The sequence below is a fragment of the Haliotis rufescens genome, unplaced genomic scaffold (genome assembly GCF_023055435.1).
Source record: "Haliotis rufescens isolate VD_foot unplaced genomic scaffold, xgHalRufe1.0.p SCAF_4, whole genome shotgun sequence".
Lineage (NCBI taxonomy): Eukaryota > Metazoa > Mollusca > Gastropoda > Lepetellida > Haliotidae > Haliotis > Haliotis rufescens.
In genome coordinates this window covers 9,593,867-9,620,389 of record NW_025964112.1, presented here as the reverse complement: position 1 = coordinate 9,620,389, position 26,523 = coordinate 9,593,867, and the positions used below count along the sequence as shown (strand labels likewise).

Here is a 26,523-nt window from a genome sequence, read left to right as displayed (position 1 = left end):
CGGACTCACCTCCCACGGCCATGAACTAAAAACTAAATTTAAACTAAATAAAGGCCCTCACATTGCTTGTATACAGGAAACCAAATTCTCAAAAAAATCCAAATTCACACTACCTAACTACAACTCAGTTAGAACTGACAGAGCTAAACCGAAAACAAGAAGAGCCGCAGGAGGACTAATCATATTTATCAGGGAAGATATAAATTACGAAGAAATAAAAATAGACACGCCAAACCTAGAAGCCAACGGCATTAAAATCACATTAAATAACCGAAACATAAACATCATAAATATTTACCACTGGGCGGAACAAAAAGTCCAACCTGAGGATCTAAACAAACTACTCCAAATAAGCGATAAATCTACTATATTCCTAGGAGACTTTAACGCTCACCATCCTACATGGAGCATAGATGATAAAATAGATAATCATGGCAAATTAATCTCCGAATGGATAGAAACAAACGACCTAGTACTCCTTAATAGCAACCAACCCACGAGGTACGATAAGATAAACCAAAAAATGTCGGCTATCGACCTAACCATATGCACCGCAGATCTAGCCCAAAGTACTCAATGGGAAGTGCACGACGTCCCGCTAGGTAGTGACCACTTCCCCATAAACATAACCATAGGAAATACAAACGTACCAATCCAAACAGAAAACCAAGAACCAAAATTCCATTACAATAAAGCTAACTGGGACCAATTCCAAGATATCTGCAACGAAGCTAACCTAAACGAAATAGAAAATAATGATCCAGAAACCTATTGTAAAAACCTAACAGACTATATAATAAACGCAGCCAAAACCTCCATCCCCTTCAAAACATCTAAGACAGGCAAACCGACGGTACCATGGTGGAATGAGGAAATAGAACAGACTAGACGAAAACGTAAATCAGCCTTCAATAAAGCAAAACGCGACTACAAATATTTAAACATAGCCCACGAACTAAACCACCAGGTTCAAAAACTAGTCCAAATAGCCAAAAGTAGAGACTGGAAAAAATTCTGCGAAGGTATAAATAACCGTACAGATGCCAGAACGGTCTGGCGCAAAATCCACGCCATCAGAGGCTTAAAACGACATAAAAAAACCCCTAACATTGACAACTCAACCAACCCCGCCCAAAAAGCAAATAATCTCGCCAACCACTTTTCGGCCGTTAGCAGTAACACCAACTTCAGTAAAAAATTCCAAGATAAACTTAAAACAGAAAACAAACCTACAAAAGAACCAAACAATAACAATCTAGAAATAAATCAACCCTACACAATGGAGGAGCTCCTCTACGTAATCCAAAACAGGAAAAAGGGCACAGCCCCAGGATTAGACCTAACTTCTTACCAAATAATTAAAAAACTCCCCCTAAAACTACTCCAGGCACTACTCAAACTATACAATCTCATCTACCTAAACGGACAGGTTCCTACTCCGTGGAAACAGGCCCTAGTCATACCAATCCCTAAACCTAATAAACCAGCTAATCAAGCTAACTCATATAGACCAATATCCCTAACTTCAAACTTATGTAAAGTAATGGAATCAATGGCTAAAAATAGATTACAACATTACTTAACCCAAAATAACATCATAAACCCAGATCAAAGCGGTTTCACTCCTGGCCGCTCAACCCTAGATAACCTCACCCGACTAGAACAAGATATTAAGACAGGACAGCTAAATAAACAATATACCACAGGCATCTTCTTAGACTTCTCTAAAGCTTTCGACATGGTATGGCACGATGGGCTAATACAAAAACTTAAAAAAATAGGTCTCAAAGGTCAGATAATAAACTACATCCAGGACTTCCTAAACAATCGTAAAATAACCGTGGGTATAGACCAAACTCTATCGGACCAATGTCCCCTAGAAAATGGTACTCCACAGGGCAGTATCCTCAGCCCCACCCTCTTCAATATAATGATAAACGATCTATTCGAGGGCCTATCCCCTAAAGTAAACACATCAAAATTCGCGGATGATGGAGCCATCTGGATCCGCACTAAAAGCATGAACATGGTCCAAAATTTACTCCAAAAATCTCTTAATAAAATACAACAGTGGGCTGACAAATGGGGCTTCTCCCTTAACTCAGAAAAAACAACAGGAATAGTATTCAAACATAAAAACATGAAACCCGCCTCCCCAATCCTCCAGCTAAACAATCAAACAATCAAATTTCAAAAACAAACCAAATTCTTAGGACTTATTTTCGATGAACATCTCACCTGGGATGCTCACATCCAAAACCTAACAACTAAATGCAGTAAAGACCTAAACACCCTAAGATGCCTAACTGGTTCTAACTGGGGAGCATCCAAAGATACCCTCCTCTCTCTCTACATATCACTAATTAGATCAAAACTAGACTACGGCTGCGCCATATACAACACCCTAAACAACTCTCTATCTAAAAAAACTTGACTCAATACAATATCAGGCTCTCAAACTAATTACACGCACCCAACATGGCACCTCCTACACCTCACTTCAGGCCTTAACAGGAGAAATGCCACTAAGTCTACGCAGGGAACAGCTAAGCTTAAATTTCTGGGCCGCGTCCCAATCAAACCCTCTCATCCAAAACTTAATAAACCAAAACATCAGCCCCAAAAACCAAGCTCTAGCTCGTAAACACCCCTTACTTACCCCAATATCCCAAAGAATAACAAACTACCTAAATGAACACCAAATTAAAAATCTTAAACAAAACTGCAAACAATCAAATATCTTCACCCCTAAACTTAAAATACCCAAAATAGACACAACACTAGCTAGCCAAATAAATAAACAAACCGACCCAAACATAGCTAAAACTACCACACTAGCATACATACACGAAAATTGGCCAAATTGGTGTCACATTTACACGGACGGATCCTCAGATCCGACCTCCAAACACACAGGTTTCGGAGTCCATACCACACAACCAACTAAAACCACACAATCCTTCCGACTCCCAAACAACCAATCAATATTCACGGCAGAACTAATGGGCATGGCCTCAGCCCTCCATAATCAAGAATCCAAAAACCACAAAAAAATCCTAATACTTACCGACTCCCTAAGTGGACTGCAAGCCCTCCAAAACAAAAATACCAAAAACCGACCTAAATTAATAAATCAAATACTTAAAAGCTCCAACGACCTAACTAAGGCAGGCAAACAAATAACCTTCTTGTGGATACCCGCCCACGTAGGAATATACGGTAATGAAAACGCAGATAAAGCAGCTAAACTATCCCTCAAAATCCCAGAAATAAGCTTAAACTTACCCATCTCAAAATCAGAAATTAAAAGTGTAAACAAGCAAAAAATCACCAAAAAATGGCATAACCTATATCTAAACTCAAATAGCCAAATCAAAAAAGTGCTCAGCAAACCACTTACCAAACCAAAAATTCTCCATCCATCCAAAAAAATCGACAGAGTAATCACTAAACTCCAAACAGGACACACCAACCTAAATAACCACCTAAAAAAATTTAAAAAACACACTACAGGTAAATGCCCGCACTGCAAACAACCAGAAACCCCAGAACACGCACTCATCCACTGCACACACTACCTAACACATCGAACCGCATTACAAACCACCCTCAATCTAAACAAGGCTCTAACTCTAGAAGCAATACTAAACCCACAAAATAAACTAGAAAACTTCAAGGCCTTAGGCGTATTCTTAATCAAAACGGAACTAATAAAACGCATCTAAAAACACAATAACTCACCAAATCAAAATCACATAAACAAACAAACATCCACCATACCCAGCTCCCTTAGTTCTCCTCCCCAATCCCATCGGCATCTATTCCAAATCTCAAAATTCCCAAATTCTATATAAGCAACCCCTAAAACCCCCCTCTTGGGTTGCACAGACCACCTTCGCCCCTTTCGGAAACACATTAAATGGCCTGGCCGGGCCCGTGTGCGAAATACGCATCAGTCGGAAAGCGCACGTTAAATCTCCAAAGTAAGTAAGTAAGTAAGTATTTGATACATTGCTTTCCGTTTTTACTCTAGTTTTGCCACCGGTGGGGCAGAATAGGCTCATCTTTTCGCGAACACCGGGAATCTTCACTATTTGAAAATGGTTCATAATTGCATGCATTAATTGCCAGAATTGTACAATAGATACTTCTTATGGATATGGAGTTGTGTTTGGTCGATTTTGTTTGCATGTACATCTATGTTTACATATAACGTCAACGCAAGAGAATAACCAAGCTCGATTATCCGAGGAAAACAGATTCTGTTGGCTGTAAAGGGCAAAATGGAGGTGAAGATTCATTATTTGAATAGATCACTGCAAATCTACAGGTAGCACCTGTCACTCACAATTTGCATAAACAACTTACCCTTACGTTTCCGTGTATTATTACATAGGTTATGTTGTCCCCATCTTTATCAATAGCTTTGAAGTCGGGTGGTTTTATTTCGGTGCCTTTACGACTTGTAAAGTCCAATTGTGTACTGTATTGAGCTGGCAAAAGATTATATTCATGAATATATAATTCATATCAATAAGTTATCATATCATATTAATATGCATTGGAACGTTACACAAACATCACTGAACACATTTCTTTTGATGGTACATTACATCATTATAATGTTCAAAACGAATACTATTTAAATATGTATGACAAATGGTTGCCAATGGTTAATTATAAAGAAGAATACCTTTGGTAAATTTAGGAGGGAATTCATTCGGCTCACTGTAGTGAACTGATATCGATACCAGTGCATTGGCAGATGTGTTCTCTTTTTCTGTAACTGATGACCAATGCAGAGGAAGGCTGTCCTTCACGCTAACTCCAAACTGCACAATTAAAGGGTTTAAGTTTAACATTATATATTATGTATTGATCAGGCAATGGTGTTTTTAACATGGATGTTTCAATCCCTATTTTTCGAAGACGAATACCAATAAATGTTGATGATACAACGAGGGAAAGTAAAGAAAACAATACTCTTGCCCTATCATTTTCACGTACAATTTGGGGGGCACGGGTGGCCCAGTCGTCTAAGGCGCCGCGATTCGCTGTGCAGAGTTGCGTCCCTTGGGCACGCCAGAAACCCATGATAATGGTTTCGAATCCCGGTTCGCCCCGATTATGTTTCTAGGTTTGTCAGTACCATACCCGTGCTCATGGGTTTCACCGAAGTGGTAAACGTCTGAGACCTGCATCACTTCGGGCTTTCTAACCACAATATCCTCACACGCCGTGATATAAGTGAAATACTGTTAAAAGCGGCGTTAAACCCAACTCTCTCACTCACTCGCGTACAATTTGACACTCTTAACTATTTGTTTCTGTCATATTATTCCGAGAACCTGGGGATGAGGCTGTGCTCGGTTGGTTTCACACAAACATGGGCATCAAGATGTCATGTCATGGCCTGTAGATGGTAGATCTATATTTGTAGATAACATGAGTCAAACAACGTGATTTGTTTTGATGCAAAAACATACGAGGTAAATACGCATTTTTACCTCTATGACTATGGTGGTTGATGTGACGGAAATATGGATTGACTGGTTGATGGATGGACAATGCCGTTTTCCAATACCATTCATCCATGGCAGGGGTAATTATTCCTCATGACTAAGATAATTTAAATAAATATTGGGCTTGACCAACCCCTGTCATATAAGCATGTGTACCTACCTCGATCTTATAAAACTCTTTCTCGAGATCGATGAGGGGTTTGTTGATGACAATGGTACCATTTACATGAATCAATAACCTTTCATCAATTTGGACGACGTTATAGGAGCTGTTGGAGTAGTGATCTTCGTCGTCATCAATACTCACGACGTGGCCAATCACGCTACCCACTGGAGCAGTCTGAAAACAGTTTCTTTTGTTTTATCTAACTGGATGACATGTAGACGTTGGTGTATTGAACAAAGACATGTCCTTTTGGATAACTTTATTACAACTGATGCAACGTTTCGGTGGACGTTCTAACCTGTCCTTGTCCAGAGTTTTTTTGTGACATTAGTGACAGAATACAATTTAGACACACTGAACAATGACTTGTGTGAAACTAAGAATGAATAGTAGGAGTTTGTTCAGAAATATTCTCAAAAGGTTGTTAGCAGTAGTGAAAAAAACAAGTACTAGTTTGTTTTGTGGAAATTACCTGGACAGTAGAAAACGTCTGATTTTGTAATGATGTGTTAAAATATGGCCTGTTATCGTTGATGTCAGTTACGTTGATGGTAACGAATACAGTCTCGCTCTTGGCTGGATCACCATCATCAGAAGCTTCGATCTCTATTTTCAATGTGTTTCCGGTAGATTCTCTGTTTATTTTTTGGGTCTGCCTAAAATCTCCTGTTCTCTTGTTGATAGTAAACATGCTGGAGAATTCTGAAAAGTACAGGTTATGAAGAGAAAATATAACACCACGATGAAGGGTTTAATTCGGTCGAAATCGTGGGGATTCCATGGACTAGATAGGTCCATGGTAACCCATGCGTGTCTTAAGAGCCAGCGTATGAGGGTCGGATTTAACCAATGTGCCACCTGATTGTTTCCTCTCGTACTCGGCGTGGATCGTTGATAGTTCTGTCAACCAATGGTTGAATAACCAAGAAACGGTTGTTAACAAATTGCTGTGATATACCTGGTACACTGATAACTGCAGGGATAACTTCGACTCACTTACCTTGTCTCAGAAAAAGCAATTACAGGCTCTGTAAGAGATTTAGAAATGGTACCTGATGTCTTAAGCTCGTATGTGCAGTTGCAAATAGTAACCATCCCGTCTTTTCGATCTAAAGCCGTCATGTTGAGGCTGGTTCCGTCAGGGTCCTCCTCTTCCAGGATCTGCATGGTCTGGGTCTTCGGAAACCACGGTCTAGGATTGTCGTCTAGTATTTCTATTGTTATCTATGGAAAATAATTATGCATTATCCCTAAGTCTAAGATTTTATTACGGTATATTTCATTATTTCTAAAAACTAAGCTCCATTCTGTCAAATATGTAGATCTGTAATTTGGCCAAAAAGGTTTATCTTTGCTCCAGGTATATTGATGATGTGATATCGCTCAATGACAATTAAATCGCCAATTCCCTTCCACTGATTACCCACCGGAACTAGAAATTAAGGAGACTAGTGAGATCATTTTAGCGAACACCTGGTATCATCACTATTTGATAGTGATTCAAAAACAAATGCGCATGATATAGTTGGAATCGTACAATCGACTCTGCTTTATGCATTTCTATTTGATATGGAAAGGGTTTTGTCGCTTTATATATATCTGTAATAGGTAGGACACACTGAACAGATACTTCTCAAACTGTAGTACCGTTGTTGTTGTCTGGAGTTGTTTGTCATGACTAGGATTGTCCCGAGCTTCAATTGTAAGAGTGACTTTGTCGTGGTCAAGTCCAGACAATTTAGACCAGATAGAGATATTACCGCTTATGTCATCTATCCTGAAGAAATTGGACCCTGCAAGAAATTGTTATAAGCGAAGAGGTGACTGAAATAAATTGCCATTGTTGGTGTACATGTGATCGCCCAAAGTCATCTGAGATAGGTCAACCGAGATAAATATTTGCATATACCAGGGAGTGAGTGAGTTTGGTTTTACGCCGCTTTTAGCAATATTCCTGCAATATTACGGCGGGGGACACCAGAAATGGGCTTCACACATTGTACCCATGTCGGGAATCGAATCCGGGTCTTCGGCGTGACGAGCGAACGCTTTAACCACTAGGCTACCCGACCGCACCTGCATATACCACTGTTAAGGTGTCTTGTGCAGCTGAGTGCGGCGTTAAACAACCAACCAACCAACCATTTCATTATCAATCATTCGAATCACCAACTTTAATTTTATATTTGTCTTCATGCTCCATCGTTGACTTCTTTGACGATTAATTAGAAAATATAACACATGCTATGTAATTATTACACAATAAATTGTGTACTCTATCCCGATGATCTCCTTTGTTGATAGTCTCTACTCACCAATACCATCTGTGATGTTGTAGGTGATGATGCCATTGCCGTCCTCTGAATCTGCATCTGTAGCTTTGATGACGTCAGTAATAAGAGTTGGGACTGGGCTGTCCCGTGTGACGTTGGCGTTGTAGGGCGCTGCTTGGAAAACGGGTGCGTTGTCGTTTACATCTTGGACGTTGATTCTAACGGTTGCAGTTCCCGTCAAGCGACCCTTGCACTTATCACCAGAGCAGCGACTCATGTCCACCGCGGTGACGTAACACTCATACACATGCGTCGTCTCGTAGTCAATGGAGCCGCCAACAGACATCACACCCACTACTTCCATCGTTGTTTGGTTAAATTCTTTGAAACAAACATGTTCGTTTACACAGAAATATCATACAATACATTTTGTCAAAGAGTTAGTACTGTAAAGCATACAACATCACAAACGCTATTAATAAATATGTTCAGTAACAATTTGGCATCTATCTTTTCAGATAGCGTCCTGTCAACGTGGGCCGTAACGCTCTCTAAACTGTAAATGGTAACTGAATGTAAACTGATCCGTTTCCAGGGGTAATAATAGCCCCAGCTATAAGCCTGGGTGGTGTGGATGTATTGCTACAAATCACCATAGGCATGATTGTTATTATATGTTACAGATTAAAATAAAGAAATGCAGCAAAGAGGGTTGGGGTTCCCCTGCACTGTCAGGCTGGTTAGGCTCATCGACAGCTCAGGGCCCTTGCCCCCTTCACATGCAACACAGGCATTTCGCTTGGTTGACACTCATTTCTGTACTTCACAGAACCATCAACAAAATCAACATTCACATTGAGATGAAAACTGTTAAATGCCTGGTTTTCATCACGAACCTTGACATGCTTCACAAGAGTTCATTAGACAAATAAATGTGTGCAAAAATGCACAATAGAATTCTATCATGGTGAGCCTCCACGTTAATCAAACCACGTCCTCCCACTATAACTGGTGAATGTAAGCGATTGAGGAAAGAGCGAGGGTGGTGGGATGTATTGTCTGACATGAATATTATAAGTAGTATTATGACACCTACTATCTGTTAGACTGAAAGGACAGCTGTTCGTTGGGTCACTGACATTTGTAGTTTCTCTGACGTATGTAACTGTGCCGTTGTCGGAGTCATCGAGATCAGTTGCGAACACAGTTACGTTAAGCTGCAACATCATGATGATTCCCGTCAAAACAATACTTCACGAAATGTTCAAATACCATGGGATAGCCAAATTATTCATTTTGAAGGATAATGCCATTAAGACTTGTTTCTAACAACTGAGATTTAAAGGTAATTAACATTGCATCTTATTGGAAATAGTTGACTTAAACAATGAAAATCAAAGAATGTAGAAAAAAAATTCAGAAGAAAATATAGTTCCGAAATTTCGTTTTCTTTAGCGGATGTGGCAAATTATATTGAATAATTGTGAAAGTTTGATTCATTGTTCAAAAGTTATGTTTCAGATTCAGCTTATGACAAATTATCGCCCTTTGAAAGGAGTGATGTTTGAGCGCCGCCAGAATACCTGCATAAATGTCACTACTTCATCTACAGCTCCAAATTTCCATTTCTCGTGTTAGAAAACATTTTATGCTGAAATATGCCCCTTTAAGTTCAAATTCCAAGACACATAAAAACAATTACCCTGTGTTACTGTGGGTAAAAGCTGTACATGGACGTTGACCATTAACGTGTCAATGAGGAATTAGGTTTCAATACTTGAGCAATATTATAGCAATTGGCATCAGAAATGTGCTACACACATTGTACCCATGTGTTGAATCGAAGCCGGGCCTCTGGGCTACACCACTTTCCCAATAAACTAATACTAATACTATAGGGTGCCTTACCAAAGTACCGTGAAGAGCGTTTTCCTTTATGGTTTTGGTGTAGGATTCTGGGCTGAATATTGGAGCGTTGTCGTTAACGTCCAGTACGAGGATTGTGACATTGGTAACAGCAGACCGGGACGGATTTCCGCCGTCCTTTGCCTGAAGTATGAGATGAGAGTAACTAAACTGCCTGGCAAAAGTATGTATATTCCCATGTTTGATGGTAGATAAAACAAACAAGAAATTGTCATTTAATGGCCTAGTAACGTTTGGATAACGTTTATAACTTTCAAGTGTATACGTTCTTCTCCCAGGCAGTTTACGTTACAGTAGAGAGTGGAAGTGAATTGAGTTTCTTGCTGATCTGTTTGTTTATGCACATGAATGGGAATTTCTGATCGGATTTACAGATACAAAAAGTGAATTTGGTCAAGAAGTTTAACTTGAGTTTCAAATATATCGATGATCGGATATTGTTCAATAACGGTCAAATTGCCAATTCCATTCCACTGATTTACCCACATGAACTAGACATAAACGAGACCATTGAAACCGCCTCATCTTTATTATATTTAGAGCTTTGCATCTCCACAAGACTATATAACAACTTTCCATTTACGTCAAGCGATATTCCAGCAGATCGAGTCTTTGGTGTTTACATTTCACAAATTTTGTGAACATGTTTTTTCCTACAAAGATTTCAAACAACGGCATTCAATGTCTCGGGAAAACTTTCAAAACGTTGTATGGTAGAAATGTGGAGGAAAATTTCAAATTGGACGCGTCAGTTACAAAAATTATGTCGGATGCAAATACCTTTGACCTGCCTTTGCATGTGTTTGTGACAGGTGTCATAATGGTGGCAGGATACGCCCACCTTTTCGCGGACACATGGTATCACAATTTGATAGTGATTCATTACACATGCTTATGACATAGTCGGAAAGGTACAATGGACTGCTTTTAGAAGCGATTTCTTATGAATATGGAAAAGGTTTGTCGCTTATATTTGAAGACTATGAAAATTACTTCTGTCAGATTTTAGCTATTCCGCTTATATGGAGCGAAAGCCTGACGTGACGTAGGTCAGACGTCTATCTATCACTTTGGTGAAACACCAAGAGCTCTGGTATGGTTCTGACAACCAAGTATCTGGAATTAAACTCACCACCAGAGGATACTGACACGGTGCAGGCACACAACTCTCCTGAGCCCCCTTCAATACAGTGTGTTAGCTATAATGTACATACAAGTTATAACTGAGTATATAGCTCTCTTCACGTAGTACATCTATACATGAGACATTCCGAATGAATGCAAGGAAGAATGATAACAGACGTAATGTCTATGCCATCCCGTGGAACGTACTTGAATAGTTAAAGTGTAACTCGGTGTCCTTTCTCTGTCTAAGTTGCCACTCGTCTTCAATTGACCAGACTGTTCATCAATTTCGAATGCTGAAATGTAAAATGAACGATGAAATATTCACTTCAGGGAATGCTCGAATTTGATGACAATCAGGAGTTTATCACTGTAAAGCGTACGCGAGACATAGATGTACTTCGAAAAGAAAAACAGTATTTTATCTGAACTTTGAAATAATTCTTTGGTCCGTATTTACCAATGAACTAAGAGTTCAGAACCTGAAGCCAAATTGTATACTCATCTCTGTTATAATTCAAACAGTAAGATCCTTTATACTGACGCTTGCAGAAGATCTATAAGGCTTTAGTCCATGACATCGATTGTACTTACGCATTAAAGTTTGGAGATAACTTACGGGTCTGTTCGTTCTTGTTCAAGATACTGTATGTTATCGTTCCATTGATGCCTTCGTCAGGGTCACTGGCTGCTATGGAGGATATGACACTGCCGATGCCGGCGTCTTCAGATAGCGTGAACAACAATTGTTCTGACCGAGCCTCAAACACTGGATTGTGGTCGTTGATGTCACGGACATTTACAGTAACCTCAAAAGAATAAAAAGGAATTCCAATGAAATTTATGAATAAGAGCCATATCTGAGTCAGTTTAAGATATTGATTACTCAGGGGATATAGACCGTTTTAAACCTCAACATTTCATATAATACTTCCCACACTTGTAAGATTAACAATGATACTGTGATTATAATGTGTGATTCTACTTTGACGTGATGTATGTGTGTCATCCATTGCCTATTGAGTGGATCGTAGCTCATGATACCTATCACTGGCCTTGGCTCGCCCGGCCATGGGTAATCTATAATACGGCTGAACTTTTGCTGACTGAAGCTACATCCACTCAATTTCCTCACAAAAGAAAGGGAATTCTTCAGTACATATTGTCATCTAATACATGAGTAAAGCTAATTCTTACAATTGCCACGTCGCCACCATCGTCTTCTGACTGTGGTAATACCCGTACCACCAGCTTGTATCGATTGATTTCCTCTCTATCCAAAATGACGTTGCAAAATATTTCTCCAGTGCTAGAATTGATCCAAAACAGCTCTTCATATCCTTCTACAAATGAGTATTTTGCAACTCCTACAGTTACTTCAGCTTGTACTTGTCCAATAATGGCACCTGTATAATTTGTTTCCTCAACAATATCAAATTGGAAATCTGTAGTATTAAACAGTATTGGGTTATCGCCTTCCTTTTGTCCCACGCGAACCTGTACGAGAGTCTTATTGGTATTTGGGGGGTGACCCTTATCGGTCGCAGTTATGTTAAAGTTGTACACTGTTCCCGCAGCTGGTGCACTACCCTTAATTCTCAGTACGCCAGTGGTGCCAGACGTTATGTCAAAGACATGGCTGTAATTGTTAAGGCTCAAAGCAATGTCCGCGTTTGATCCAGAATCCTCATCCGATACCTTCAGAACAAGAATCGGTTTGCCATCAACCCATTCGCCGCGTAGGACGCTGGTATTGTAGAACTGTTTGGAGAAAGCAGGGGCATTATCATTGATATCCAAAACCTGAATCTTAACGGTCAGAGAAGCGCTCATTGGCTCAACACCTTTATCCCTGGCTACAACTGCGAACTCGTGGATGTTCTCGAGCTCGTAGTCAAGGGGAGAATTACATGTGACATATCCACTAACTTTGTCAATAGAAAAGTTGCTGCTCTTGAGCGAATATTCAACCGTTCCATTTATTCCTTTGTCGGGGTCTGTTGCTGTAACCGCAATACTTAACTTCGAACAGTCCTGATCCTCGGCTCTGTAGAATACCATATAAGTGATGCCATTTTCAAACATCGGTGCGTTGTCATTGGTATCATTAATGTATATTGTAGCGTTCTTTTCACAGGTTCTGGAGGGGGAGCCCTTGTCCCTTGCCTCAAAAGTTAATTCTATTACATCGTAAGTTTCTCGATCAATTGGGTGGTTTATGTAGACTTTGCCGTCTTGTCGATCAACCGAAAAAAACCACCCTCCCCCATGTACACTATACATAATTTCTGCGTTAGGTCCTTCGTCAATGTCTGTGGCAGTTAGCTTCGTAAGTAACTCGAAACCAACGTTTTCAAGAACGTAGAATGTTGAAGGCCAGTCATTACAAACGGGATCATTGTCGTTTTCATCCAAAATTGTAATGTTAAGGAGAGTAGAATTACTGTTCCTGGCGTTCGGATCGACTGGATTGTCAGTTGCAGTAAGATTAAGTAGATAAGAGGAAAATAATTCTCTATCTAGAGCTGTTTTCACTTTGACTTTTACATTATTATCCGAATACTTAACAACTTCGAAATAGTCGCTTCCGTTGCCCGTAAGTGTAAAAGAAAGTATTGCGTTTTCACCGATATCAGCGTCAGATGCGTGGATGTTTATCTGAAAAGAAAATTGAACCGTGTGTTTCTTCAATATATTTATTCATATGTTCATGGGTACTGTAATATTTGAAATTGCGAAACAAAGCAAACAAAACTCACATTATCTACAAGCAGTTAATATATATTGGAAGTAACGTGATCATTCCACAAAGCGATCTTAGCACTACGTTTGTTTGTTTGTTGTTTAACGCCGCACTCAGCAATATTCCAGCTATATAACGACGGTCTGTAAATAATCGAATCTGGACGAGACAATTCAGTGATTGATATCATGAGCATCGATCTAGGCAATTTGGATACGATATTATATATTGTTAAACTTCCGATAATACAAGGCGGTTGGGTAGCCTAGTGGCCAAAGCGTTCGCTCGTCACGCCGAAGACCAGGCTTCGATTCCCCACATGGGTACAATGTGTGTAGCCCATTTCTGGTGTCCCCCGCCGTGATATTGCTTGAATATTGCTAAAAGCGGTGTAAAACAATACTCACTCACTCCCGATAATACAGGCTTTTGAAGATTGATGACGTTTTTTTAAAGATTTAAGAGGTATTTGTTCTAATCACAAGGTCCATTTTCAACGCTAGAGTAATTGCTTTTTTGGAAAAGTAATTTTTCAAATTCATGAATCAAAATTACGCATACACGGATACAAGCATACACGCAAGTTAACACTCATATTTTTAAACGACCCCTGAAGATCCGGGGTAGAATAGGTCTTCAGCAACCAATGCTTGCCGTAAATGGCGACTATAATTGTCGTAAGAGGCGACCAACGGGATCGGGTGGTCAGACTCGCTGACTTGGTTTATGCATGTTGATGCATGTTGCGTTAATAGATCTATTCTCATAATGTTAACCACTGAATTGTCTGATCCAGACTCGTTTATGGCTGCAGTATTTAATTTTTACAATAAACAAATAACCCAATCAAATTTATTTTTGTGTCTCACAAGCCATCTCCTTACCAAACCGGATACATCGGTGTTAAGTGGCGAGTTTTCTGGAACTTGACCGTGGTATATCGTGCGACTGAAGATAGGATAATTGTCGTTGATATCTTGCAGTTCGTAGATTAGTCGTCCAAGTGTCTGCAACGAGAGAAGTAGCAGTCTGCTGCATAAATGCATACTTAAAAGTCACTGGCAGTAATATGAGAGGCATGAGTATGACATTGTAAAGGACATACTTAATAAAGCGTCATACGACTATTGTTCAATTGTTGTTTGATCAGGATTACAACATTCAAGGCCTCGGTAAAGATTTCAAAAATATGGAGGACATTTCCAAATTTGACGCATCAGTGACAAGACGCACTCGATGCAATTCTATATTTTGACGTGTACCTTATGTTCCCGTGTTTTTGTGTGTGAATAATTGACTTGCCTAGCATGTGTTTGTGACGGGTGCCAAAGGTGTGAAGTATACGCGCACCTTTTGGCGAACACCTGGTATCAGCACTATTTGATAGTGATTCATTAACACACGGAATCGTACAATGGATTCTGCTTTTGGTTGAGATTTGGAATGTTTTTGTAGCTTTTATCAATATTACTATCCACTGAGTTTGGTGTATGGTAGGGACACTTAATAAGAATATGTTTTGACCAATCATAGAGCGTAACCCAAGGCTTGTTGTGTATCAATTCTGTGACATCTGATTCAATTTATATTATTCTTGGTTTTTTTTATTATCATGATATGAAACAATTATTGACCAAAATTCGGGCAGTATCATGTTTTAGTGACCCAAGAAATTGATATTAACATCGGCCGCTGGCCTCGGTCAGTACCAGATTCCTGGGTCAATAAAACATGTTGTTATACCTCTGTTACGAATCTTGCATTTTCATTGGATAATCCGTACCACGCAACGAAACAATACATTTCAATGTAGACCCCGTAATCATGTGACTGACACGTACCTCGAATATTGACTCGTCACATGATCAGTATTGACCTGTCATGTGATGAATATTGACTCGTCTGCTAGAAAACAAGATGGCGTCTGGTACTAACATTTCAAATTCACAGCTAAATTACTGTAATGAAACAGGGAACGGTTTAAAGACTTCATAAACCTGTGTATTTCGGAATTACAAAACGATGGATTACTCTTAACGAGGTCAATATGCGAAAACAAGGATCACATGATTTGGGGGGTCCTCATTGACATGTATTGTTTCGTCACGTGGTACGGATAAACAAATGGAATTGCAAGATTCTTAATTGAGGTTTAACAACAGAAAGTTCTGGATGCTCTTCTGAAACTACAATTAACCCATTGGTGTGTTCCTTTAAAAAATCCAAAAACAGGGAATTGAGAAACGATTCAAATTTGCTCTTGTTTAGTTAACAAAACTAGCTTAAATTATAAACGCTGGCAAATAAATAGTGTCATGTGTGAAACATTGTATCTGTGTATGTAGGGGCATCATTAACCGTTCAAGGTATATAATGATCAGAAGTGCGTCTTAACTTGCCTGGGACAGCCATAACTCTCCCTTTAACTAGGCATGGAAGCAAATGTGTGTCCTTACCACGGGAGTACACTGATCCTCGTTGTCCTTTCTAGCCTGGACATCAAAGAAGGTAAACGTAGCATCAAGGCTCTCCCTGTCAATAGGTCTTTTTGTTGTTATCTGTCCCTGTGCCAAATGAAGACATGTTCTAATTTATAAGTGGAATAAAAGTACTCTGTCATTAAAGGACTACACGCTCATATGGTATCCAGCCCAATCCCCGTCTATGTCTAGGAATTGTAATTAGTGCCAAGAGTAAATGGTTAAGTGAATGAGTGAGTTAGATTTAACGCCGTTTTGAACAGTATAGCAGTTATACAGATCATTGCTTGATGTGGGAGAAAAGCCTGAAGTGATGCTAAGACTGTCCTAGACGTTGCTGCTTTCGTCAAACTAAAGAGCACGGGTATGGAGTTCACAAACCTAGAAACATAATCAGGTCGAATCTAGGATTCGAACTAAAGATCACAGGCATCGAAATGCAGCAATTTAGATGACATTAGATACACACTGAGTATAAATGAGACAATGCCTAATTAGCGTAATCATTAACTGATTCCATATACTTGATACAAGTTGAATAAACAGACAAGCATAGCAATGACGGACTTACACGGACTCCAAATGTGGGCGAGGGGAGTCTCCCTTCAATTAATGCGTAATGTGACTACCAACTACACAATGGTAAAGGGACGGTTTACCTACAAAGATTGTTTTTTCACGTCTAACCTAACATTGGAATGTGGAAGGGTTTATACCGTTTGTACAATAAATGTCCTGAAAAGCGCAGGCACAACAGCTTCCATTATTAATGCAAAGAATAACATAGCTATGACACATTAACATTACCTGCCTGGCGCTCAGTATTAAAGGGCTAAATCAAGGACTGGTCGCCTTGGAGTCAATATACTGGGGTATTCATGCTAAACTGTGGCATGATTTCTCAGTGGGCTAGCACTATAAAATCGACATTAGTCCGGACTAGTACGAGCAGCCACACACACACACATGCATGCACGTGGCTATATAATTGCAATAATCTTAAACGCGACGTTAAACCCCATTTTACCTCACCTCATATTAACATGTAAATGGCTTACCGTTGTTGAATTAAGGTTGAATAGTTGCTCAGCATGCATACTGTTGAAACGATAGTTGCTGTAATTGGCAATATTAACATTGGTTACCCAATGTCCAGCTGGTTCCTCTTCCGGAATTTTAACAGTAAAGTTTTTATGCAGATTTTCAGAGTCCGGATAAATAGTGATCAGGTTGACATTGACAACAGCTTTAGAGCGCGAGGGTTGCTGTCCATCGCTCGCTGTAATGCTCATACTGAACCCTTCTCCAAATTGTTCCTTTTTCAGATCCACCCTCGATTTTATGGTACCCGATGGATCAACACTAAACCAATCTTTGTACATGCCTTCTATGGTATAATACGTCTGGCCCACAGTGTCAGGGTCAGTGCTGCTTATTATGCCGATAACAGTGGCATTGTATGACCCAGCAAAGATATCGAACACATAGGTAAGTTGATGAAACTGAGGTGCTTCATCGTTCAAATCATTGATGTTCAAAGTAACAGAAATATATGTTTGCCTGACTATAGTTTGGCTTGTCTGGACAACAAGTGAAAAGGTACTGCTTTTAAATTCTCCTTCATAGTCTCTAGATGTCATCAGTTGAAATAAGCCATTGGTATTGCTGATGTCAGATGGCAAACCATGTGGGGTTATCGTAAAACTATCACTTTGGAGCTCATACTGCATGAAAATTGCTTCCTCATTCTCGTTAAGAGCTATCTCAAACTGAGGTCTGAGCACCAATATATTTGCCCGGATGAGGGCCATGGATGAACTTCCGGATGTAGCTATAACCTTAAATATGTACTCCCGTGCAACTACCTGTTCTGATTGTATAATGATATCTTGTCGGCATACGACTCTGCCAGTGTGTTCCTCCACACTGAAAAGCAGTTTTGCGCCATCGGTAGATTCAATTGAGAAAGTATATTGTCCATTTTCAAACTCGAAGCCCTGCGCCCTGACATCCGCGACCAACGTGTTTCTTCTGGTGCCCTGGACCACGAACGTCGAAATGTTTCGTACATTTGGTATTAGTGCTGTGTTTACCATTATGCTGACTGTGTCTGTATCCGTCACGGTATGCCTCGGAGTGGAAGCAGCCATAGTCAGAGCATATATTGTTGACTTTACCAAGGGAACTGTGATTTCAAGTGTTACATTATCAGATGATGTAGTCATTTTAAGATGTACGTCTCTTGGTATTATATCAACCTTCAGGGTGAAGAAGTTCTGTTCGAATTCCAGGAGGCCATCGAAAGGTATACTTCCCACTAGATAGAAAAAAGTGTGAAATTCATTTCAGTATATCAGCTCGGTAGAAAACCACAGGCCTTCTTTAACGAAGTAACATTGAGGTCCACGTTTTCAGTCTAGCAACAGAATCTTTATAATCTATACAATGTCTGGACACAAAAATAAGGTAGATATTTATGAGAAACAAAGAAATATGTGGACCGTTAACATCCGAACACGTTTTAACCCGTTTCACCAGTTTTTTTTTATAAGTAGGTACCTTTGCCAGTGAAGTCTGTGGACACATTAAAGGTGAATGACGATGTCTTGGTCACTAAGTCAGGAGCTGAAGAAAAATAGTTTATACTGATAGTATTTAAGGTGATACTGACGTCGTACTTACCCATGGCTTTAACACATGCGTAACGTATGTATTATGAAATGGTCATGATGCACAGGACAATCAACAGCTTATGTGGGTGCAACAAGCTTAAGTTGCAAACACAGCTCGAAGTTCAAGATGCTCTTGCCTTTGTTCTTTAGGTCGCAACGCGATATAAGTGAATGAGGTGCATATGCTTTGGACATTAATACTTTGTTAGGAAACAGGAAATGGAATGTCCATTTAAGACGCGGTAATTCCATGTAAAGGGTTGCGTCCCTTGCGGGTCACCTGAAGCGGAAGTTACACTTCTTGGCCAAATAACCTTGCTTTGATTTTGCCAATCCAAACAGACCCGTATGCAAAGAACCAATGTAAAGGAGGGGAGCACACTTGGTGTCCATGGGTACCTCCTACCCAAACGTCCCATCCCCAAACCCCACACAGATGTCTTCTATGAGGAACTCCAGCATTTCACAAAATGCTTTCCAAGCAAAGGCAAAACGATATTTACATATACTTTCATTTGTGACAAACGGTCCTCAACCATTAAAGAGAGCGATGTAAGTATATGAGTGATCACCACATTTACTGACAAATACCTTCTGGATAAAGAAATAAAGCTCGCGTGGGGACGTGCCTACAAAGTTAAAAAATCAATTTGGGTGTTACAAATTGTAAATTTAAAAAGTCTTTTTAAACGCAATTGAACTTTTCGGAGATAGCAATTCCACTTGTCTCAAATACTTTCTGTGAATATTAAGTCCTTCATCAATAACAGGAAAGTACAAAGTAGCAATGAACTTCAATGCTAATGCAAGCTTGTCAGCTATTTAATTACTATTGAATCATAACTCATGACCATGTACATGAACTATAGATGCTATGGCATGCAGTTATATACTTCATATATGACAGGGAGCGATGACACGCAATCAGTTTACCCTAATAGAGTGCTGGGGATTTACTCTTAAGTTGGATCCTCGCTGAGCTCCAACATTGAACCGACACAGCCATACATAACCGAAGTGTTGTTCAAATCTGCGTTAAACCAATCACACTCACCCAAACAGTGTTAACGCGAAATGAAGGCAACTATCGCGTCATAGTAAAAATGACAATGCTAACAGCAGGTGTTCTCGAAACGGCTGGGCATGACCGGCCCTATCGATAACATCCGCCGTGAGTGAAGGTCGAGATAAGTCTACAATCATCCATGTATTAGTCTTCTTGTATGTATGATAAGGGGATTTCTGTCAGTTCAATTGGCGGGTTTATCGTTAGGTTGTCGGTAATAAGAAGTCTTACTTGGGAGGTTCCGCGAATACAAAAAAAAACAACCTGCCCTGCCAAAAAGTAAACGCAAAAGTAATTAAAGATGTATATTTTATGTATCATTACAGATGGTAATCGATTGTTAGAAATTGGAATACATCATTGCCATTGGCCCAGGTTCCATATGGCACACATTGAACAGTAGATTTTCAAGGTGTTTGTCATCTGTTCTCAATATCCTATATGGCCAGCATTAGAGACCAGAACTGACTGGCATCGTCGTCCCATGGAAGCAATCAGATCCTAAATTGTGGCCTGGAGAGTGGTCATCCTCTGCAGTGCTTGTGCCAACTGTCGGGGGTTCTGTGGTTGTTGTTGATGTGTTCGCAGTCATTGATCAAATGGATCCCTAAAATGTTCCATTGGGTTTAAATCTGGAGACCTGGAAGGCCATAGCAGGACCTGGATGTTGTGATTCCTGTGAAAGGTTGTTGTTAGTGAGGTCGGGCGTTGTTTTGTTGGAAAATGGCGATTGCTTGTTGCATAATGGGAAGGACATGTGGCCGAAGAATCTCATCCGTGTAACGTTGTGCCGTTAAATTCCCCCAAACTTGCACCAAATCATTTTTACCAATGCAGGAGAAGGCTGATTACACTACCACCACCGAATCCGTCCACTTACTGTATGCAGTTTCATGCATAACGTTCCAAGCGACGCCTGTAAACACGACGTCTACCGTCCGCACGGCGAAGCATAAAACGTGACTAAACCAAACGAGTTGTGGTCATACCCAGTGACTTTGAGACCATTGACGTCGCAGCCGACGATGCAGCTCCGTCAAAATGCAATCTCATTAAAATCCGATCTAAGTTCTCGCTGCAGCTAAACAAAGATCTGGGGACATCCCATTACGGGTCACGTCAGAACGACCTTTCGCGAACTTTGACCGACCACTGAAATGACTAAGTCGATATCAGCCAATTAGAAAGCAGCTTTCTCAAGCTTTACGGCACTCGTTTCAACCTGGCGACTACGCTTGAAAAATATTTTGACACAGTTCTCGATTAAAATTTTGAAAACTGAACAAACGAACATTCCGGAATGTCTAATATATGGTTGAGATTGTATGGCAGCGCTTCCCGCGTACTGTACAACGCCTCCTCCGTTCAAGTGCTTATCCCACAGAAGCGAGAGATAGACGATAATGTTGACGGAATCAGTCGTACGGGCCGTAACTGTCGTTCGGAATACACCGTGTTAACGTTTTCGAGGTTGAATGATTCGAAAACACATTCCGATAGTCACTTTTATTATCTGGTAAGCGACGCTTTGATTGGTCGGATGAAAGGTCGTTCTGACGTGACCCGTAATGGGATGTCCTTTGTTTAGCGATAGCGAGACCTAAGATCTGATTTTAATGAGATTGGTCAAAATGACGCTTCGCATTCGGTTGTCTAGCGCGAATACCTTCAGCGCGTAAACGGTTCTTCACTGTCTGGGCAGATATCCTAGACGTATTCCTGCTATTGTCGCAGTTGTGGAGGAGCTGTGCTTGTTCTTTCACGTAAGTATGAAGCTGTCCTGAACTCTAGTAGTAGCTGGTTGGATCTGGGAAGATCACGTGTTGTCCCGTGTGTCTGATAACGGTTCCAGTCTTGAAATGATGCTTTGTGCTACATGGAAAACCTGGCAACAGATGAAGATGATTCTCCTGTATCCAGTCGGCCGATGGTACTGTTGAGTTGGGTTTGTCAGTCTTGGCATGTTTTCGCTGTTCACTTGCTGTAGGATTGTGATGGTATGCAAATGAAAACCCAACGCTTTCATAGCCCAACAAATAATGGTGCACGTACATGTCATGTTGGTGTGTTTTGACATCAGGTTCTCACGTGATGTGTTTTTGAGATTTTTCTATCTTTCAGCCAAATTTCGGCAGTAACTCATTCCTTCCACACAAATCAATCCCAATCCATGCAGGAATGACAGTTCATTTTCGGTATCAATTTCGGCAACTCTTTGTCAGTATAGTGTAATATAAATGATGAAAGTGTTGTCCCCAATTATTACCCGTAATTTATACGAAACGCTAATGTATAATATAAAACGAGCCAAGGATGTGGGTCACAATCTCAATGTCAATGTCGATTTTGTTGATGGTTATGTACTGCTGGACTCAGACTCAAGGAGAGGCTTTATGTGCACAGCGTTGAGAAGGTCAGCAACCCTACAGAGTCCTTCGCTTGGATGAAGTCGGCTGGCCTGAAAAGTGAAACAGAAGGCTTTCCTTTGCTGCTCAGGACCAGTCACTCCCCTCTCGAAACCGTCCGTCAATGTGTGATTTTGCATCAAAATGTAAATATGAAATGTAGATTATGTAATGATTTTGATGAGACTGTCCAAAACATTGTCAGTGGATGCCCAGCTGTGGCAAAAAACACATAAGCGACATGATGGAGTGGTTCGATCATTTTATTACCGTCTTCGCCATGCTTGTGGTTTTGACAGAGAGGTCCATCAATGGTACGACCCTGAATATGTAGAGGACGTCATGGAAAATGATAAATACAAAATCCTTTGGAATAAGCCCGTTTACAGCCTGAGACATATCCTCAGACAAACCTGATCTTGTCCTTTTTGATAAATTCAATGAAATCGTATATATCATTGAATTTTCTGTCCCTTTTGACAGTAATGTGATTGACAAGACTGAGGAAAAACATGGCAAATATGCAGACCTCGCTTTCGAAATGTCACACTTGAATCCCATGTACCAAGTTGTCCGACTCCCCATTGTTCTCGGTGCCTTAGGTTTGGTACCTCCCAATCTGTTGACTGACATTGGGAGAGTACCAGGGTTTGCTACCAGGAATACAGCCCTTCTGACAATCTGGGTAATGCAGAAGGCCGTAGTGTTGGGGAGTCTTCACATTCTCCGAAAAGTTCTGGGTGGGTTTGACTAGGCAGTGCTTCCTGGGAGAAGTCCCATTCTCTGTCTGAGCAGCGTGTAGAGGGGCCAAGGGCCCTGAGCCGACGATGAGCCTAATCAGCCTGACTGTGCCCGGATCACCCAAACCCTCTTTGCTGCATTTTTAATTTTAATCTGTAAATAATAATAATAATGTGTACCTCTTTTGCAGAATGTCGAATTCGTTTGTAGATATTTATTCACACACTCGCAGGTTCTGATGCCGTCCGCCTTCGTAACGCATGCGCTGTTGACCTGAGCGCAGTGGGCGTAATTGCAGCTTTGTCCTAGGTTCACTTCCGGGAGAGGACCGGAAGGAGGTGTGGGCGCAGGGGTCGTGGTTGCTGGAATATGGACCTTGCTTTATTCTTCATACAAATAGAAGAGACATGCTGTTTGTAACACCGCTAAATAAAGTATTCATAAAAAGTAATTCAGGTGAGTAAACAAACAGAATGCCTCTTTCGTATCACATCTGTAATTTATAGTCTAAAGTTATCTACTACGAGAGATATCGCTTGGGTGAGATCAAGCAATGCCTCCTTGGAGTTATCGTTGCAACCAAAGTTCACTAAAATGCTTTGCAGACCATTTACCATTCTTGCATTCATACTTCGCACTTTGCCATTCATTCTTTCTTACCTGTATTCAACTGATAGATGCCAAGACTCAGATCTCGTTCACTTACCTTCAGCTTGAATGACCATTTTTACAGGAATCAAAACTGGTAAAGACTATGTTTACATGTTGCTTAGAGGTTAGACCTTCCTCAAGGGGGAAGTCCACATCTCCCGTGAGGAGGGGCTCACTGGCTTAAACCACGCGGGCCACGAACGCGATGCGCCTTCTGCGACGACGCAAAACCGCGAACCGATGCTCGCTCCCCTCTCGTCCGACCACGGCGCGTTGCGGGTGGGCCCGCCAAGACATTTGGTGCTATGCACGCTAGTTGTGTAAACACTAATTAGACGCACAGCGAGCTACAAACAAACGATACCGACATCAAGGAGCTTGTGCTGATGGATCGCCACATCGGGAGGCACAGGAGCTATCTGCAAAGAAGATAATTGTTTGAAATGCAATGCTATTTAAAACATATTTTTAAATGAAACATACTTGAGATTTGTGTTTAATCATAGTGTGTGTGTGTGCGTGCGTGCATGTGCGTGTGCGTGCGTGCGTGCGTGCGTGCGTGCGTGCGTGCGAGCGTCTGGACCAGACATGATACGCACAGATGATATTGATGTGTTGCTGTCAATGTGTCAGTCAGTTTGTAAATTGCCTGAATTTTTCGGACTGATTGTTAACTGCCTGATTCAAGTATTCCATGTTACAGAATGCCTACACATTTCAGTCATTTTACAATTTCATTGAAACTCTGTCCATTTGACCGATTAACTGAACATTATTAAAAGGTTGAAAATAGCTTATCAATAGACTAATTAGATAAGGATGATATGGTTATTATTGAGCTTATCATTGAGATTACTGTAATCTCGCATTGTGTTGATAACTTATTGTAATCTAAATGTTGCAACGGAATTTACACAAGTTGAAGAGCAGAAACAGATTTAGTGATGTATGGTTTTGTTGGATACAATAGTTTAATTATATTTTAGTTGGAAGCCAGATAGTCACTGTGTCATGTATAGGCATCTCTGTACGAATGCCTTTCTATCGTTGAGAGATGGCAGACACAATGGAAGATACCTTTCGTTAAGAGTTGATGGAATGAGTGAGTGAGTTTGGTTTAACGCCGCGTTGAACAGTAGTCCAGTGATATCACGGCGTGTCAGCTTAATGTGGGAGGAAAGTCCGAAGTGATGCAGGCCTCAGACGTTTACCACCAGCACGGGTATGGTGCTGACAAACCTAGAAACATAATCGGGGCGAACACACAATCATGCCCCCCCCCCCCCCCCCCCCCCCCCCCACACACACACACAATACCCCCCACCAGTCCCCAACCCACCCGCACACACACACACCACCACCACCACCACCACTCAATATGTAAGCTTTTCGTTTTATATGGGTTACAAATTCTGATCGTAATCTGCCTTATCACAAGACAAGGAAGGACATGCTGACATAGGCTTCTCGGTTAGCATTATACGAGACTTATCTTAGTCGCTGAGGCTATAAATCAACAAAAGCAAACGAAGTTAACAGTCTGGGTAAACATTGAATGGCAGTTGTGAGGGATTTGCATTCGCTATGTCGATCCGAGTTTCAACCCTTACAACTTAAAATTACGTAAGGGTAAGAGGATCGGTGGTAAATTATTTGCATGGTTATCTTGTGTACGGGACGCAAAGGGGTCCCACTGTTCTCCGTGTGTGCGTGTGTGCGTGTGTGCGTGTGTGCGTGTGTGTATGTGTTCTTGTAAGTGATAGAGTTGAAATCAGACAAGGATGGCTGTTGGCTCTGATAAATCCTTCATTATTTCACTAATACTAAGATATTATTTTTCTGTTCGTATATTATTTGCATTATTTTGTGTGGTGGGGGAACAAGGCGGGGAGCATTGGTCTGCCACTGCATCTTACATGATCAAATGTACTCTCCCAATGTCAGTCAACAGATTGGGAGGTACCAAACCTAAGGCACCGAGAACAATGGGGAGTCGGACAACTTGGTACTTGGGATTCAAGTGTGACATTTCGAAAGCGAGGTCTGCATATTTGCCATGTTTTGCCAGTATTTCTGTAACTGTCGTCTCTCATTATCTGTTAAATATCTGTCTAAAACATTATATTGAGAAATCACTTGTGGGAGCTTATATTTAACACTATTTGTATTTACAGAAGGGTATTAAACTTAAGTGTGAGATAGAGCATGGGGGTACATGTGTATAGGTATCGTTAATGTTTGACATATTCTAGCCCACAGTATGTTGGTCAACACAACCAACAGTCATTCTACATATTTAACACATAAATTTATTACTCTAAGCAAGGAATATATAGATACTCTACCTTAATCAAAATTTCACGTGTATTTGAATCATGTCTCTTTCTTTCAATTAGGGGCGGTCGGGTAGCCTAGTGGTTAAAGCGTTAGCTCGTCACGCCGAAGACCCGGGTTCGATTCCCGACATGGGTACAATGTGTGAAGCCCATTTCTGGTGTCCCCCGCCGTGATATTGCTGGAATATTGCTAAAAGCGGCGTAAAACCTCACTCACTCTTTCAATTAGCAGCTGTAATGAAAGTATCTTACCTCAGTGAATACAGCTGATTCTAGTTGCTGTTTCTGCAGAGAAGCGTGTGGTATAACATTGTTTAAACCAGGAAGGAAATTTGACGCCACTCATCACGTGGTGTGTCGCTAAACACCTTTGCACCTGTGCTGTATTTGACTATATGCCAGACCGCGTGGGGTCGG

General features: G+C 40.7%; 1 protein-coding gene across 1 annotated transcript in view; it reads right to left on the bottom strand.

The window, feature by feature from the left end:
• LOC124135812 (protocadherin Fat 4-like) overlaps nucleotides 1–26,400 on the bottom strand; it is a 37,347-nt gene extending 10,947 nt beyond the window's left edge. The window contains exons 1-19 of the mRNA XM_046501386.2: nucleotides 26,359–26,400; nucleotides 24,135–24,189; nucleotides 23,299–23,481; nucleotides 18,795–18,860; nucleotides 17,294–18,552; nucleotides 16,212–16,319; nucleotides 14,640–14,762; nucleotides 12,210–13,670; nucleotides 11,632–11,821; nucleotides 11,220–11,308; nucleotides 9,870–10,010; nucleotides 9,058–9,178; nucleotides 8,004–8,342; nucleotides 7,336–7,481; nucleotides 6,741–6,912; nucleotides 6,161–6,390; nucleotides 5,683–5,862; nucleotides 4,694–4,832; nucleotides 4,369–4,493 (exon numbers count right to left, since the gene is read on the bottom strand). Coding sequence (XP_046357342.2) covers nucleotides 4,369–4,493; nucleotides 4,694–4,832; nucleotides 5,683–5,862; nucleotides 6,161–6,390; nucleotides 6,741–6,912; nucleotides 7,336–7,481; nucleotides 8,004–8,342; nucleotides 9,058–9,178; nucleotides 9,870–10,010; nucleotides 11,220–11,308; nucleotides 11,632–11,821; nucleotides 12,210–13,670; nucleotides 14,640–14,762; nucleotides 16,212–16,319; nucleotides 17,294–18,460 — 4,731 coding nt within the window. The 5' untranslated portion in view covers nucleotides 18,461–18,552; nucleotides 18,795–18,860; nucleotides 23,299–23,481; nucleotides 24,135–24,189; nucleotides 26,359–26,400. The remainder of the gene's footprint in view (nucleotides 1–4,368; nucleotides 4,494–4,693; nucleotides 4,833–5,682; nucleotides 5,863–6,160; nucleotides 6,391–6,740; nucleotides 6,913–7,335; nucleotides 7,482–8,003; nucleotides 8,343–9,057; nucleotides 9,179–9,869; nucleotides 10,011–11,219; nucleotides 11,309–11,631; nucleotides 11,822–12,209; nucleotides 13,671–14,639; nucleotides 14,763–16,211; nucleotides 16,320–17,293; nucleotides 18,553–18,794; nucleotides 18,861–23,298; nucleotides 23,482–24,134; nucleotides 24,190–26,358) is intronic.
• Nucleotides 26,401–26,523: the final 123 nt, after the last annotated feature.